At 33.9% G+C, this 18,762-nt stretch overlaps 1 protein-coding gene across 1 annotated transcript in view; it reads right to left on the reverse strand.

Annotated features, from left to right (window-relative positions):
- Pgi (glucose-6-phosphate isomerase) overlaps window positions 1-18,762 on the reverse strand; it is a 36,337-nt gene that overhangs the window by 2,215 nt on the left and 15,360 nt on the right. The window contains exons 3-4 of the mRNA XM_072531926.1: window positions 8,703-8,976; window positions 8,336-8,575 (exon numbers count right to left, since the gene is read on the reverse strand). Of these exons, the coding sequence (XP_072388027.1) occupies window positions 8,336-8,575; window positions 8,703-8,976 (514 nt within the window). The remainder of the gene's footprint in view (window positions 1-8,335; window positions 8,576-8,702; window positions 8,977-18,762) is intronic.

Consider the following 18,762-nt stretch of genomic DNA (forward strand, 5'->3'; position numbering starts at 1 on the left):
TGAGAAATTATAATTTGATGCAAATTTTGATGTAGCTGCTAGAGGGTGCCACATATACCACATATGTGGCATAAATTTGCGCTTAACTTATTTGCTCTTCAAGTTAGCGCTATTTTTGTTAAAAAATATTACAGATATATTATTTTAACACAAAAAAGGTAGACTTGTTAATAACTTCAAAACTCAATAGTTCTCGATTGCGATAATAGCATTTTATAAATTAATTGCATAATAATTCTTAGTTGTAATATTTGTGCGATAAAACACTGAATATCTGTGGATAAGCATAATTAATAGATTATACTTATAAAAACATCTAAAAAATAGTATTGTAACATTACAAAAAACTTTATTATTGCTGCTAAATGTCTTGTTGAAGCGAAGCTTCTTCTTTTTTTTTTAGGCGCCGTGTCCGTATTCAGACCTTGACCGTCATTATGTTTACATTTCCTGAAATCTTTCTCTATCGCTTCTATAAGCTTCTATACTGGCGTTGTATAACTTTTTCTCTATAGTAAAATGCTGAGGCGAGCGTCACGGAAGAAGCTCCAAGAGACGGCGTCACGAAATAACGGTCTTAACATCAATCCTTCAATTCGTTTCCAGTTATCATACATTTTTTAACGTTAGTTGTTAATGGCGCTACTAGCAAACATAATTTATTGAATTATTTTAATATAATATACTTTGTTTTAAATATAAATAATAAATAAATAATAAAATTACTTTATTAAATTTAAAAAATAATATTTAAATTTTAAAAATATAGAAAACATAGTAAGAAGTTTCGCGCCAGTCTACAGTACCAGCTACTGTACCCACCACCTTTTCTAAGCCAGTTTTAATGTCATCATTAGAGAACCCCAATGCATTACGGGACATTTTAACACAGTAGGCTGATGTCACGAATGCTTTTGATAACTAAAAATAAGTTGTTTTGATTTATACGTGATTTTTGTAATATCTAGTTTATTTTGGTTTATTAAAGAAAAACAGAAAATGCCGAGGCATAATATTGCAACTGCAACCTAATTACCAAACCTTTAAACATCTATTTCGGAATTTAGGCGAAAGTGGTTCATTTTGTCCTAAACGTAACAACTTATCCCGACCGAAAATCATTACGTCTCATCAAGATCTCCAGCGATAGGAATCAGCAGAACTTTAGTTTTAAAAATCCTATACTATGAGCATTTTGACCCTTACCATTTTATACCTGTGGAAAATCTATTACCAGCAGATTTACCTTTAAGATGCAGATTTGCAAATGATATCCGAAACAGACAAAATCTTGACCACTCTTTCATCGATAGAATATTGTTTACGGGCGAAGCTATATTTACACGCCATGGTGTTTTTAATATAAGGAACAATCATTTTAGAAATACTGAATAACCTCATGTTAAGACAGAAAGGCATTTCCAACATGAATTCAAAATAAACGGTGTAAAATCATTGGTAATCATTTAGGGCCATGTGAGTTACCTAGTAATTTGAATGGTGAGATCTATTTACATTTTTTACAAAATGATTTTATTGATTTGTTGGAAGAATGCCATTTAACTTAAGGCAAAATATGTGGTTTATGCAAAATGGTACACCACCACATTATACGAGGGCAGTGAGAACATACTTTTAAATACCAACTTTCCTGAACATTGGATTGATCGTGGTAGTAATTTTCCTTGGCCACCACGTAGCCCAGAATTTAATCCTTAATTTCCAAACTAAATTGAAAAAAATTGGGGACATCGAACACTTACTTTGACAAAAAGTTTAATGTTATTTAGTTTAACTATTTCTTAACATGGTTTGTAAATAAAATGTTTTGGTTATATTATGGACTTCAATTTAATATAAAAAGTAAAATGTTCGCTGTAAAATCCTATTATCCTATTATTTTGTCAAATCCTATGATTATTTATTCTACTGATATATTTATTTTCTTTAATATCTCGTTAACTATTACCTTTAGTTAAAGGTAATTTATACGAAAATTCAGAAGTATTGATGTTTTTGTCTATTTAATCCTTCGTTACCTGTAGTAACTAATTGCGTTAAATCTGAATTATGCAGCTGATTTGTAAAATGCGATTATCTTGAAAACTGTTAAGTTAATAACAAGTATACCTTTTTTTGTTAAAATAATGTATCTTTAATATTTTTTAACACAAATAGCGCTATCTTAAAGAGCAAAAAAGTTAAGCGCAAATTTATGCCAGATAGGTAGCATACGTGGCGCCCTCTATAAACTACATTAATGCTTGCATTAAATTATAATTCCTCGTATGCAATAGCACTCAGTTGTAAATTTTTATACCAAATTGGTCACAAACATGAAAGTTATAGCGAAAAATAAAATTTTAAATTTCCACTTTAACTGTGTCTTTCTTTATATCAACATTTTATTAGAGCAAGTTGGCTTAAATCGTAATATTTTAAAATGTAGGATCTGCAGTTTCCTTTTGTACAATTGTGAAGCATTTTTTGATAAACGTAATATATGTAAGTTAAACGAACATAGAATCACGTCCAGTACCGGCATGTAGGTATCTGCCGATTCACATCACCATCTTGCACAATTACATTCAGTCGTTAAAACCCTGATGACACGATCCGAAAGACTGACAGATGAAGAACATAAAAATAAGGAAATGAATGTGAAAACAGCGCTAAGAAAAAACGGTTTTTCAACATAATATGCCATTGAAAATGCTCATAATGCTCAAAAAAGAATTAAGGATCCAACAAAAGAGGAAAAACCGATTGCAAAAGCCATTCTATCATATGTAAAGGGTACAACATATGTAAAGGGTACAACATAAAATACAAAATAGAAACGATATTTAATACCGACAGAAAAATCTCAACCATTTTACCATACGCCAAAACAAAAATATCGTTAGAAAATCAAGGAGTATACGAGATTCCATGTGGGGTACATGGCACGTGACAAATAGTACATCTGACAGACCAACCGAAAAATCAATGTTAGACGAGAAGAACATCGAAATGCCATCGAAAGGAGAGAAAAAACGTCGTCCTTTGCCCAACATGTCTCAAACACAGGACATACAATAAACCTGAACCATCTACGATGCTGGCTAACATTAAAATTTAAAAAAAAAACGCGAAATCAGAGAATCAATAGAAATAGAAAAAAATCTCAACAGTTTAAACCAAGGAGATGATGCTCAAAGGCTTCCAACAACATGGAAAAAGGTATTAAAGAAAAAGTTATTATACACACACATTTGTTTTAAATATTTTTCATTTAAGTGTAACATTTACATCAAATAAATATTACTAAATTCAAGAGAAAAGTTCTTTAAAAGTTAAAAGTGTGTAAAGAATTTTTAATTGGTAGTTGTCCAGTCTGTTCTTTAAATGAAAGCATAATATTTCCGTCTTGGCGGCATTGGGCTGCAATCTCCAGCGACGGAAATATCTACTTAAAATTACCAGATCGTCCGTTAAAATTTGCCCAGTAGTCTCCAATTGTTTATGGCTCGTAGCAAGCGCACAGTCGTCTACATATCCGAACTTTTTTAATGTGGTTGCGGATATGTCTGAAAGATAAAGATTAAAGAGTAGAGGGCCCAGCACCGATTTTTGCTAAGGGCCATTGTTCAGTTTCATTTGGGTACTAGTCTTCGCTCATGATGACTTGGAAATGTCTGTTGCATAACATAGCATTAATGACATCGTTCGGGTGGAATCGCTCGCATTAATTTATTGATATCTTACCCCTTGTCTCCCCACGATATGGTATGTTGCTGATAAATCAATGGAAACTGTTTTTGAAAGCCCGTTTCTAAATAGTTACTCAGTACTAAGACTTGGTCTGTGCAGCTGCGGTTTGGTCGAAATTCTAAATTTTTACCAATAATTCGTTTTAATGAAAATTATTTATGATGAATATTAAATTTATTATTTATGAAGAATTTAATGTTTATGATGAAATCGAACAATAGTTGGTATGAGTTATTTAAAAATACATTTCCCGTTCTTTCGAAACCATTAAGTAACCGAAAACTTGCGGTTTGTAAAACGTATTATGAAATTTATCTAACATGTTATCAGTGTATTTTAAAAATTTACCGGGCATTCTTGGGTAACATTATATAGTATACCATTTAAATATAAAACTAGATTTGATAGTATTTTTTGCCTGGTTCCAAACCTATTTAGCCAGACAATTGGTTGTATAAGTAAAAACAATTAACTTTTAAATTTCCTTTAAATTTATATCAGACAATTTCCTATTTCGTTCATTCACTCAATTTCCTAACCTTCCCATTGAAAACACTATTGGTGACTGTACAAAAAGGATTAAACAAGGACACATGCTTTACGCTAAGGTGCCCTTCATAACGACTTTTTTTTAACAAATAATACTGGCAACGGTTAAAGGTAAATGACATAAATTAATTAATTTAATAATTTAATTAATATTAAATTTTCCGTTTGGTACGTTTGAAAAACTCCCATAAAATCGATGCAATAGTTGGATTTCGACTACTTAAATAGAGAAGAGAAACAACGTTCTGCGGAAGTATTATTTTTTGTTAGGAGATGGATTGAAATAAAAATTGTATGGCTTCTTGATTATACCAATATTGAAACTTCCAGTGGTTAAGGTCATCAAAACTGCCATCACATTCACATGTATGTGTTTCCGAAAATTTTATTTTATAGAGGTATGCGTTCGCTGTAGCTTGTCCAAACAGGCATCTCTAACGTACATCGTATAAATCTTCCGAGAGATGGAGCTTCTCTCATTTGGGGGAGTAGATGAAAGAGTTGGATATATACTCCATACGTATTTTTGCTACTGTTAGTTAAGGATAACAACTTAATTTCCTGTCTAACATGTTTTTTTCCTAGCTGTAAATAAATCCCATTTGGGATTGGATTTTATACCCGACGTCTTTAGCCAAATGACCTACTTTTTCATTGCCTAGAATATTAGAGTGACCTTTTACCCACAAAAAGCTAACAATTCTTCTTAGGGAACTTATGATCCTTGGTAGCTTTTCAAGCGCATCTACAATTAGTCTGTTGATATATATATATATATATATATATATATATATATATATATATATATATATATATATATATATATATATATATATATATATATGTTTAGAGAAGTGTCGTAATGCGAGGAGGACGGATTGTGAGTCGGATAAAATTATATACCGTTCGAAATATAATGTGCTGTTAATTATCCAATCCAACGGCTTGACAATGGCTACCAATTCAGCTGTGAATATTGAGCAATCGGATTTTAATTTATACTTAACGTAATCCTCAATATTGTCTATTTAAATGGCACAGCCAACACCAGCAGGCGATTTTGAGCCATCGGTATAAATTTTACAAGAGTGGTTACAGTCTTCCAGCTCTTCCTGTAGTATTAGATATTTGTGAACAATTAAATTATGTGAAGGAGTTACTACAATAGGTTTATATTCATATAGTATGTCATAATTAGAGCCAAAGAATGGAATCCCTTCCCCATTGAATGGATAATGTGATAGATTGGGAAAAGCAATAGCTAGAGTTGGAGAGTTTTTATTTGCCCACCATTTGTTTGTTAGATTTTCAACAGATAAATAAGATTTTTGTAACAAGCTGTTTTGATTATTAAACTGGCATTAAAGAATAAATTTGTCTACCAAAAATAGACTTCTTAAATGTAAAGGTGGCTCGTTACATTCTGCCAAAAGGCTGGTGTAGGCGTAGATTTGAGGGCTCCTAGGACTAACCTTAGGGCTTTGTATTATACTCGATCCAATTTAATCAAATGAGATTTTGTCGCTGATTCATAAAAAGTTTCCATAGTCCAAAATTGATCTGGTATATGCTCTGTAAAATAATAAGTTTATTTTTGGGCCTGCTCCCCAATCGTATCGATTAACGGCCTTAAGGATATTGAGGCTTTTCTCATACTTGTTAATGCAATTATTAATATGCTCATTCCAGGTTAATATGGAATCTAAGGTAACATCTAGGTATGTAAAACTGTTAAATACAGAGATTTCCAGTTGGTGGAATTTTAAAGTACTAATTTTCGTAACCTGTGTCTCGAAAACAATACTACACCTGACTTCTTAGTCCCGCAAGGCTCCGTCCTGGGTCCGACGCTGTGGAACCTGGCACATGACGGGGTCGTAAACTGCGAATATGGAGAGGGTGTTACCCTCTTCGCATTCGCGGACGACCTTGGTATGCTGGTGGCAGCACGGGACAGAGAGGAACTCTTGCTTCGGATTACGCATGCGTGTGTCCTCGTTGAGGATTGGATGATCCAGCATGATCTTTCTCTGGCGGAGGATCAGACGAATGTTGTAGTAATCAGAGTCTACAAAAAGACAATGTTATATTTAAGGGCGCGGGAGCGAGAGTGAGTACAAAAAGTGCGTCACGTATCTGGGAGTTACTCTCCACCAGGGTGGGAGTTGGGGGGAACATTTGAAGGAGTGACCCGCAGAGCTATTCCGAGAATGGCTGCACTGGGGTGGATAATGCCCAATATCGGTGGATCCAAATCTGAAAGAAGAAGGAAGCTTCACGGTGTCGTGCAGTCTGTCGTCCTCTACGCGGCCAAATTCTGGAGTGAGGAGGTAGAAATACCAACTTACAAGAGGCTCATGGTACGCTTCGACAGAACTAGTTTGCTGCGGGTATCATGTGCCTACAGGACTTTGTCAGCTGCCGCTCTGTGGGTGATCACCGGCTGTGTTCCTTTACCTGTGCTGGCAGGCGAAAGGGCCAGGATTTATAGTCGTAGGGGGCGGAACATTGAAGAGCGAGAGATTACTGAGATGAGACTGGCCGAGAGATTAGTTTCAATCGGTTAGTGGCAGCAAGAGTGGGAGGCAATACGTGATGTGGAGGAGTGGACGAAGTCACTAATACCGAACCTTCGAAGCTGGGTGTACTGTCGGCATAGGCAGCTGGATTATTATCTGTCGCAAATGCTCACAGGCCATGGCTGCTTCCCCAGCTACCTTTTCAGGTTTAGGAGGCAAAGTCCGATCAGTGTCTTTACGGTGGTCTCTCGGATACTGTGACATACACGATGTTGGAGTGTGGGCGTTGGGCGGATGAAAGAGAGAAGTTCGAAAGAGAGTGTAACTACAGAATGTTTGATTCTGTGAGAGAAACGGTGGAGAAAATAATGAGGGATACGTGGTGGTGGACACGAATCCACAAATTTATCAGGGCTGCTCTCTTAAGGGCAACATAATTTTAAAACGAGCTAGTAGTACCTCGGTGGGGTTCGGACTGTCGCAGACTGAAATAGGAGAGAATAAAACACAGACGACACGAAAGAGATAGCAGCCTCGCTAAGGCAGGTTGTTGAAAATCTTTGGTGGTTCCTGTGGGTGTGGTTTTCCCGATGAATGTGTGGGAGAAAGAATGGGAATCGGGTGATAGCAGGGCATTAGGAGAGATGTTTTGCCTTAACCAGCCCTTGCATCCTGGTGTCTGGAGTGACAGAGGAGAGGTTTTTAGTTAGACGCCGACCGTCTCGGAGTGGAGACGGGACGAAATGTCAAAGCTCTAACTCCCTCGGGCATCTCGTCCTGGTACAACTTCCTTAGGGTGTTAAGAACCCAACACTAACTGATTGAGTCACAGGTGTCTGTATGCAAATTTTCCTTCTTCTCTTTAAAGATGTAAAAAAAAAGTATATGCCCTCAGTAATATGTCACCTACTGACGAGATTTTTGTGTCATGAAAATAATTTAATTACCTAAAAAGTTTATAATGTGATGGGGTATATACAGATAAAATTCACAAGAGAACAAGAAAAAGGTTGCAAAAAGATGTTGGATAGAATAACCCATGCAAATAAAAAAGGAAGATTGACATTAGAAACCTACGACTTATATAAAAAGCTTAAGCTTGGAACTAAAAATGAGAAATCAGAACTATTGTGAAAATCAGATACTGCAAAACGTTAAATAAAACGATAAGTATATTCGTAATCTTTTTGGGTGGCTTATTTAAGAGCACTACTCAAAGTTTCTCTACATATAAAATGGCTTAACTTAAGCATTTTACGTAGGTACCCAAGACTATAACATGAACACAAAAGTATTGGGTAGGTATATTAAAATTTATATTTTTGTTTCCCTTCCATTTACCTCACATATTTTAAAAGTCTTTGCTATAGACCTTAAATTTATTAAAATATCTAAATTTTGATAAAAAAGGCACATTAAGAAAGAAAAAAATGTTTTCTTGAGCATTTAAAGATTAAAATTATACTTAAAATAATCGAAAATACATTAAGCTTCAGTAATATAAATATACTTACGTTTTTCTCTAAAGGAGCTGACTGGAAATGTTGATCCATAAAGAATCCTCCATCGAGCAATTGGCTGAAATTATCAAATCCAATCGATAATGAGATGCTCAGGCCAATGGCTGACCAAAGGGAATATCTACCTCCTACCCAATCCCAGAAACCAAACATATTGGCAGTATCAATGCCAAATTCGGAAACTTTTTCGGCATTTGTACTAAGAGCTACAAAGTGTTTGGCCACCGCAGCAGGCTAAAAAGGCATAACAATTAATTATTTTTATTATGCATAGATTTTAACGCAAAACGTATGAATATTAAGTATAGTTTAGAAGCATTTTTTTATATATGAACGTAATTTATATTAATACATTTCTTACATCTTTAGCTGTTGCCAAGAACCAATCTTTTGCTGATTTAGCATTTGTGCAGGTTTCCTGGGTGGTAAATGTCTTGGATGCAATGATGAACAGAACAGTTTCAGGGTTAACTTTTTTCAGTACTTCTGCTAGATGAGTACCATCAATATTTGACACAAAATGCAGGTTGAGACCTTTGTTGTATGGTTTTAAAGCTTCTGTAACCATTAATGGTCCTAAGTCTGATCCTCCAATACCAATGTTGACAACGTCAGTGATCTTTTTGCCAGAGTATCTGAAATAATATTGAAATAATCAGATTGTACTATTCCGGAGAAAATAAGCAAGGAAAAATGGAACTACATTAATGATCAGTAAAAAACTAAGAAATGGAGTCATGGATTTCGGCGAAATTAGTGGAAGAATTTCATACATCAAAATCAAGAACACAGAAGCTAATATGTTAATAATAAACATTTACGCTCCAAGAGAAAAAAATTCAAGCAATAAAGACAGATAAGAGTTCTACGAGGAGCTAGAAGAGGCTTGTGACGACCCTACTCAGAAACGACATTCTGATGATCATAGTAGACTTCAATGCCAAGGTTGGAAAAGAAGAGAATGTTAGTGAAGTTGAAGGGAAAGAAACAATTCACTAAGAAACGAATGATACTGAAACATTTGCCAGTACAAAATTCCGACATAAAAAAACACATAAAACACCTTAATGGCATCTTTCAGGTAGAAGAGAAGGTAAGCAGATAGATCATGCAACGCTAATTAATACTAATTCAGACTACATATTAGTAGTAGCAAAATTAAAATAACAAACACTGTTACAAATTGCTGTTGATGGCAGCATTTGGTAAATTAAACTATGTATTTAAATCATAATGTGTGTTACCTGTACTCACTTATGGAGCGGAAACATAAAACAGGATACACAAAAAAGGTAGTTAGTAAGATTCGCGTGACTCAGATAGCTATGGAGCGCCAGATGTTGGGCGTCTCTCTGAGAGACCGAATCCCAAAAGAAAAAATACGTCGTAGAACAAAACCAAAAGACGCTATTCGCGTCGTTAAAATTGAATTGGGCAGGACACGTCACCAAATTATCAAACAACCGATGGAAAAAACGTATTTTAGAGTAGAGACCAAGGCAAGAAGCAATACGGAGCAGAACCCACCAACTAGATGGACTGACGACATGAAGCGTGTTAGCAATAACTGAATACAAGCCGCACAAGACAGAGGGAAAGAGCTGAGAGAGACCTATGTCCAGCAGTAGACGGATACAGGTTGATGATGATGATGATCGATAACAGTTCGTTTTTATACATTGTCTTTATATTGTTAACAGTCTTGATATAAGTCACATAAAACCAGTGATTCCTTTTTCTTCCAGTACTCAATAGTTAAATCCATTACAAAAAGGTTGTGAACTTTACTAACTAGACTACTAATTTTAAGGTCCTATTCTGCAACAAGCGATCGATATAGCAGGCCGAGACAAAAAACAGATAGGCGAGACCGATTGTGGTCTCTTCATGTGTGGTCTCAATGATATTATCAACGAATATAGACGCATATTGAAGTCATTTATTAGTGTCATTTATTAGTAAATACTGCTCAGGAACCAGATATTCCACAACAGTAAGACCAATCCTAACATATGCAGCGGAGACAAGGACCGATATAAGAAAGACGAAACAACAAATCAACAATATCGAAATGAAAGTATTAAGATCAATATCGGGCATATCATTAAGAGACAGACAAACCAACAGAAGTATACGCGAACAATGCAAAATTCAAAATATTAACAGGTGGATAAAAACAAGTAAAAAAAACTGGAGCGAACATGTAAACCGAATGGGACCAGATAGATTAGCGAACATCTGTAAAAACAACAAGCCGTATAGCAGAAGACCCGTTGAAAGGCCGCCAAAAAGGTGGAAAGATAATGTACAGTCAACAACGACTGAAACAGAATAAGAGGCAGACAAACAGGAGTAATCCTAGTCGCACGAAGAAGAAGAAGAAGAACCAGATTTTCTTCCATTCCTTTACCACCAGGTCCTTCACCACCCCTTCACCACCGCGACCGCGACATCCATCGTCCACAAACTATTACTGCTTCTAAAATGAAAGAATAGAGCAACAAATCCAATATTAGATAATATTCTTATGTAAATGCCGCGTATTTATTGCACCATGCACAATTTTTTTTTTTTTTTTTGTAGAAAATAAAATATTATTTTCACTTAATAACTGAATATTTTTAGAACTATAAACAATATTGTGATTTAAATCTTTAATTTAGACGTGTAGAAATCTACAAATAGTATAATAAAGTTTATGCAGTCGCCATCTACAGAAATATTTTAAAGTATATTAACCGTGACCATGTATTTCTATATACGTCTATATTCGTTGATAATAGCAACGGTAAGAGCAATAATAGTTACGTGAGAAGGAACGGGATAACTATACTCTTGTAATACAATCTGATTGGAAACTATTCGTTTTTGGGTGAATATATATTATTTCGATTTTTTTAGTAAAATCTTTAAACCTTTCTGGTAACACCATTGGTTAGATCGAAGAAAAAATTGATTTAAAGAACTGTAACGAGATTCCAGATACAATTGTCAATGTAAATGCTTATATCGTCAGTACATTCCAGTATCTCATAATGGCTCTGAATTTGTCTGACAGCTTTTCTATGTCAAAAGTATAGATTGTATACAATATAGGACTTAAAACACTTCTTCTTCTTTAAGTTCCATCTTCTATCGAAGGTTGGAAATCATCATGGCTATGCGGCCTCTGTTGACTGCCGCTCTAAAAAGTTCTGCACTACTGCATTCAAACCATTCCCTTAAGTTCTTACGCCAGGATATTCTTCGTCTTCCCACATTTCGCTTTCCTCGGATTTTGCCCTTCAATATTAAGTTGTAATAATGCGTATTTTTGCCCTCCCATCACATGTCCTAAGTACTCAAGTTTTCGTCTTTTGATAGTTAATATGGTTTCCGCCTCATTTCCTTTCCTTCTAGTTACTTCCACGTTTGACATTCTTTGAATCCATGATATTCGTAGGATTCTTCTGTAACACCAAAATTCAAAGGCGGCCAACTTATTCAGATGGACTTGTTTTAGTGTCCACGCTTCCCAGCCATAAAGAAGAGTAGAGAACACGTAGCATCGAAGCATTCCCAGGCGTAGTTCTAACCTTATATCCCGACAACAAAGAAACTTTTTTAGTTTAATGAATGATGCACGTGCTATTTCAATGCGTGTCCTAATTTCTTTGTATTGTTCTGAAGCTATTTTCTAATTTCTTTGGTTTGGTCTACATCTGATGTTATCCATGTTCCTAAGTATTTATAGTTATTAACACTCTTAATTGCAGTTTCTTAAATAGTCAGTTGGATATTTGCATGTGCAGATTTAGTCATGATCATGCATTTAGTTTTCTTTAAATTTATCTTCAGTCCGTACTCATGACAGCGTTCATTAAGGCATTGCATTATGTTCTGTAAATCACTGTTGTTATCCGTCATTATTACTGTCTCGTCTGCAAAACGTAAGTTATTCAAAACTTCTCCATTGATAGATATACCTTCTATTGAGTCTGAGAGCGCTTTTTGAAATACCGCTTCACTGTAGACATTGAAAAGTAGTGGGGACAGCACGCAACCCTGGCGGACTCCTCTCTGTATTTTGATACTTTGGGTGTACTGGTTGTCAACTCTTACCTTGGCAGTTTGATTCCAATATAAATTAGATATAATTTTCATATCACGACTGTCAATATTTTTGCTTTTTAATATATCTACAAGCTTTTTATGTTGAACCTTATCAAATGCCTTTTCAAAGTCTACAAAACATAAGTACATGTCCTGATTCATGTCCATGCATCTCTGAGCCAGCACATTCAAACCGAACAAAGCATCTCTTGTACTCATACCATTTCTAAAGCCAAATTGTGTATTTCATATTCAAGAGTTTTAACAATTCTGCTGTGAATTATTTTCAAAAATGTTTTAAGTGTGTGACTCATTAAAGCTATTGTTCTGTGATCTGAGCAAGTTGTTGCATTTGGCTTTTTGGGAATTGCTACAAAGGTCGATTGCAGGCATTGTCTGGGGATTGTGGCAGTCTGATATATTAGATTAAAGAGTTCAACCATTACATCAATAACATCTTCATCGATGAGTTTTAATAATTCGATTGGCACATCATCTGGTCCAGTAGCTTTACCCTCTTTTGTGTTTTTGATGGCATAGATGACTTCTTCTCTTAATATTGGTGGTCCGGTATCCTCGGTGATTTCTAATGACAGTTCTTCTCTTTCATCATTAAATAGTTGTTGGATGTAATTGGTCCACTGACATAATCTCTCCTTCATATCAGTAATAATATCCCCTTTATCATTTTTAACCTTAAAACCCTACCCAGAGGTAATCTCAGACTTGTTATTCTTGTATCTAAAATTTCCTTGTTTACTTTATGGTTAATTATTGGAATGCGACATAATTTTATTATTTTTCTAGAAAATTCACAATTAAATCAAATTCTTATCATTTGTTGATGTATCTGACAGAACGGTTTATTCTACAGAAAAAGTAAATATTAATATTTTTATTTGAAATTATCTCAACTGTATTTCTTGTTTGAAACATTTTTTTCTACAGCGCGGCGTACAGATTCTTGGTAAATCGAAGTTTTCCGAAAACGGGAAGCCAGAGGTAGAAGTGGCAAACTTTTTTGTAATTTTTGAGGTCTCAAAATTAACATTCTCAGAACATTTAGCTAGTTCATATGATTTTTAAGGTTCAGTGAGGTTCAGTAGCATTTTTGTCTCTGGCGACTGGACTATTACTTGATTACTAAAAACGATATCAAATTCTTCATCTACTATATCTACTAATAGTAGATTATTTTATTTTTAGACAATCATAAATTGTAATATTGATAGTCTCTCATGTTTAATTTTAAAATAAAACAAATTTATTTAACTAGATCTTAAAGTTTTATATCTAATAATATTTTTTCAATAAAAAAGACGTTCAAGCATAATGCTGTGATTTTTTAAGTTATGTTGATCCTAAACAAAAAGCAGAATTATGAGTGATAGTACATTTCTACAGCAGTTCATTGAAAACTATGTAGAATATCTTTATTGAGGCATTCCTGAATACAGGGCCGGTGATAAGGGACCTGCAAAGAATGAACTGCAGGGGGGCGCTCCTGTTTGGGGAGCGCCAAAATAAGCTTTTTTTCTACTAGTGTTATACAAAATAGTAAATAAGAAAATTTAATTTTTCAAATTTCAATTCCAGTCATAATACGCTAATCTGAATTTATTATATACAACGCATAGAATTCCTACCGTGTAATATTAAAATTTATTGGTAAATATATTATGTTTCAAAAAACAAACAACTATGCACTTATTCAAAATGCTTTGTTTATTTTCTTCAAATTTCTTTAAAGTTGTTTAACCCTGCTGTACCGTTCTAGTCAACTATGCAAATGTACTGTTCGGGTCAATATGACCCAACTATGGTTTACGGTCCTTAATCGAAATAAAATAAGATAATGGTGCTAAACAAAACTTTATTAAAAAAAAATTATAGTTAATTAAACAAAAATTATGTTGCTAATGTAAATTAAACCTTATTAGCAAAAATAACGCGTTGTAGGCAGAAATGTCCAGCATATTATAAAAAACAATCATAGACCAGCGATTTGTCTTCCTCTTACATGTATATGTACCAACAAGCTGATCTAGAGTATCCACTGCTCCCTTACTGGAATTGTAATCTAAAATAATTTGGGGCTTTTTGTCATTTCTGTCACTAATAGCCATATCATGATGCAAAGTACTCATAAGAATAACATTTTTATTCTTTTTAGGAATATAGTTAACAACAGTGGTATCTTGCGTGAAGTAAAAAGACGAACTATGAACTTCTTTAATCGCAATTTGTGCTGGAAGCTCTGACTTATTTTTTCCTATAGTCCCCAGCAATGTATTTTTTCTTTTTATAAGAAGTTGTCCTAAATTGTATGATATAAAAAAGTTATCACAATATTGTGGCCTTTCAAATTAATACATAAGTCGCACACCACACCCATTCCCTGATTCCGTTCCGGCACGGCACCTGCTTCCTTTCCTGTATAGATCTGCAATTTTAGAGCATACAAACTTTTACTGTCACATAAAGCCCAAATATTTATGCCAAATTGAAGGAACAGCGGCCTCTAAAGGTAACTAATTACTCGTCAACGGTAACATTTTTATCAAGGTTAAAAAATGTTGGTACATTTTCTACCCATCTTTCCCAAATTTCACGTATTGCAGCAAGTTTATCAGTACTAACGTCTCCTATCCTGTCTAGTAGTCTTGTTATCAAAACGTATGACTAGCGAAATTTTTGTAAATACTTCCATAGACATTGTTGCTCGAAATACACTACGACCCGTTTCTTCATTCCACAAACTTTTAGTTGATTCGCCATGGGACTTAAAAAATTAAGCTAACAATAAAAGACCAATGTATGCTTGATAACCAATTTTATCCAAGTCTTTCTAGTTGGTTCCAAAAACACGCTCTCCTTCCATGTTGGTCATATTTATAATTTGGTTTGCAACTATGTCAGAAAAGGGTGCGTCAATTTTTGATATCGAAAATTCGTGCACATGCGTACCTTGTAACTCCTGGAGCATTATTTATAACATTGGCCGTGGAAAAACGACCGCGTTGATAAGGAGGATCGAGAGACCACTGGATATTACCGTCTTTTGAAGGAACTGTTACAGAAGGTTCTACAGGATGTTGTACATAGAATGGAACAGCAGAATTATCACTACTTTCTTCCTCACTCTCACTACTTGTATTGTTTTCTGTTTCTGATATACACTCATCACTCTCTGACACGTTCGCGAGCTCGCGAAGCTCATCTTCGTTTAGAGTTCTTCGATGCGACATTATCAACATGCAAACATATACTGAAATTTGAAATGTAAACCTAGAATAACAGAGACACATAGAAGCAACACAACGGTCCAAAAGCGTGTACCATTTTTGTATACGCATGCCCGATTCTGGTTGTATTACTGTCAAAAACACGTGCTTATTCTTTAATTCTGGTTGTTTTCGATAGTCCGTAGGCGTCTATGGAAATACTCGACACAACAAGTGCATTTGACCATTTATATAATTTATTTATAGTTAAAAGGTTATAGTTATAGTTTATAGTTAAATATATAAGTTTATAGTTATAGTTTATAGTTAAAAGTTTAATTTATATTTAAAATGTCTGGATATATTTGTGCGATTCGCGGATGTTCATCTGTGACAGGAAAAGGAATAAGTTTATTTAGATTTCCTAAGAATAATAACAGGTAATTACTATTGCTTTGTAATTATTATTAGTTATTACTAATTACATATTAGTATTGGTTTGACTTTCGAACAGTAAGCCGACGCCGACGTGTCTGTCCGAGCTATAAAAAAATAAACTTTGGTCTGCCAAGGGATACCTAGTTCAAAATGAAAACATTAAATTTGGTGTCAGTGCTATTTCTTTTATTGAAAGACGCAAGTCTCCGAAGGCTCAGGTCAAAAAATCAACAGATGGTGGCCAAATGTCGGCGCGCTCGAAGACAACAATACGAATATAGTATTTTTAAGAAATAAAAATATATAGAGGGTTTTATACACGAGAATATTTGATTTAAGAGGCGCAAAATTTGGGGCAAATGTTTTTTAAATGTATTCATTTTTTTCGAATCCTGAAAAAACTAATAAGTATTTTTGAAAAATTTAAACGCAGAATGAAAGACCACATTATCACTGAGGGCCAAAAGTCCCCGAAAACTTTTATAATGTTTATTTTAATATGTTACAGGGGTGAAAAAAAAGAGAAAATTTAGTGTGATTTTTAATTTCAAATATCTCATTCAAAAAAACTTTTTGTTTATTCTAAGGGACTTTCGGCCCTCGGTAATAATGTAATCTTTCATTCTGTGTTTAAATTTTACAAAAATATTTGTTAGTTTTCTCAGGATTCCAAAAAAATGTTAAAAAGCATTGGCCCGAAATTTTGCGTCTACGCTCTTAAACGAAACAAAGAAATTACTAAAATGCTCAAACTAAAAATTGTTGGAAACATAATTAGACCGATAATTGGGAAAATCTTAAAATTCCAACAGAACAAGACTTCAAAATTGCAAAAACATGGTTGCAAATAAACAAACTTACATTAAATTATGAAAAAACTAAATAGGTACTCATCTATTTTTTGCTATATACAAAAGTTGTCTGCCAATTTTTAATTCGTTAAATATAAATAAAAAAGATCAAATATATGGATCGAAATACATAAAATATTTAGGAGTTTTAAATGGGAATTACAAATAAAAAATATTAAAACTTTATTTGTTGTATATCTCAATATTTAGTGACACTTTTGTGACTTCATCAGGAGAAAACTGAAAATTTATTAAGATTAGATATTGACAAAAGTTAAATATTTCATTACTTACAATATACTTAGAATATACTAATACCATATAATAACAGTGCTAATACTCTTATAATTGTAAGTAATAAAGTATTATTTATAAATACAGAAAAAGTTCTTTGTTTAAAATTTGTTCTGTTAAAAATTTGTAGTGCCAAAGTGTGGATAGAAGCTTGCAGACGAGAAGATTTGTTATTCAAAATGGATTCACTTTATAATAATTATAAGACACGGTGAAGATATCGAAGAACCACCAAAGAAGATTATCGTTTTAGGTTTGTGTACATTTAAGTTAAAAAATCATATTTTTCGAAAGCAATATTTTATGCTGATATATTTTCACGCTGAGGTTTTTTTAGAGAATGTTATTGTTTCGGGATCGACCCCACAATTAAAAGAAACAGACAAATTAATTTCAAATTCTGAATGTTTACCTGCTGTTGTTCAAGGTAGGTATATAATTTGACCTAATTGGAGTGGAAGTTAGATTGAGTTCAACTTAGTTACAAGAGGTTGTAATACCAGACAATAATTTCACCCCAATTTTTTTTCACCCCTGTAACTTATTAAAATAAACATTATAGAAGTTTTCAGGGACTTTCGGCCCTCAGTAATAATGTAGTCTTTCATTCTGCGTTTAAATTTTTCAAAAATACTTATTAGTTTTTTCAGGATTCGGAAAAAATGAATGCATTTAAAAAACATTGGCCCGAAATTTTGCGCCTACGCTCTTAAGAATTTATATTGTGTGATATGCCCACTGACTATTAATTTTCTGGTTGTTAGCTGTCATTGGCGGCTTGGCCACGTAACTTCAAAGGACTCTCACTTCTCTGTGTTGGGTTGTTCTCTGATGTAAATGAATGCGCTTGGCATATCAGTGTCCTACCAGCCTACTACTTGTCTATCACCCCCACTTCCTTCTACGTGACATGCCCTTCTAAATGACATCGTCCAGCTACACTACACATTCTTTACAAGTTCTAGCTTGTAGAAACTTATTTCTATTTATAGGCGTACCTGACTGACAAACTGTTAGAAAATATATAAAATACTTCCAACTAAACATACGTACACAGGTAATTTTTAACGATACGTGGGTATTATTGACCCGAACGTACTATAGGTAACAATTTAATTTTTATCAAAAAAATCAGAAAGTTGATTTTTTATCTCGTACACAATTGAAAGACCTCATATTAGGTAATAAAGTCACGAAACACCAAAACGTTATGCCACGTGATAATTTGCAAAATAAGAAATAATTTTTTGTTTTTGTCAAATAAACCCGAACAGGAAAGCAGTGTTAAAGGTTTTGTGTCAACAGTTAGGAGCGAAAATGAATGATTTGTAGTAAAATAAACATTTTAAATCAAATTTAGTTTATCAGGAGCTTTGTCAATTTAGTATTACAGTAAAACCTCCCTTAACCGAATCCTTTTTAACCGAAACATCGCTTAACCGAAACGGCTGAAAGTTTCAATAATTTCGTCAATAAAAAGTAAATGTTTGTCGCAAAACGTAAACAATTCCGTTAATTTCAC

This window comes from Diabrotica undecimpunctata, chromosome 5, assembly GCF_040954645.1.
Source record: "Diabrotica undecimpunctata isolate CICGRU chromosome 5, icDiaUnde3, whole genome shotgun sequence".
NCBI classification, from domain to species: Eukaryota; Metazoa; Arthropoda; class Insecta; order Coleoptera; family Chrysomelidae; genus Diabrotica; species Diabrotica undecimpunctata.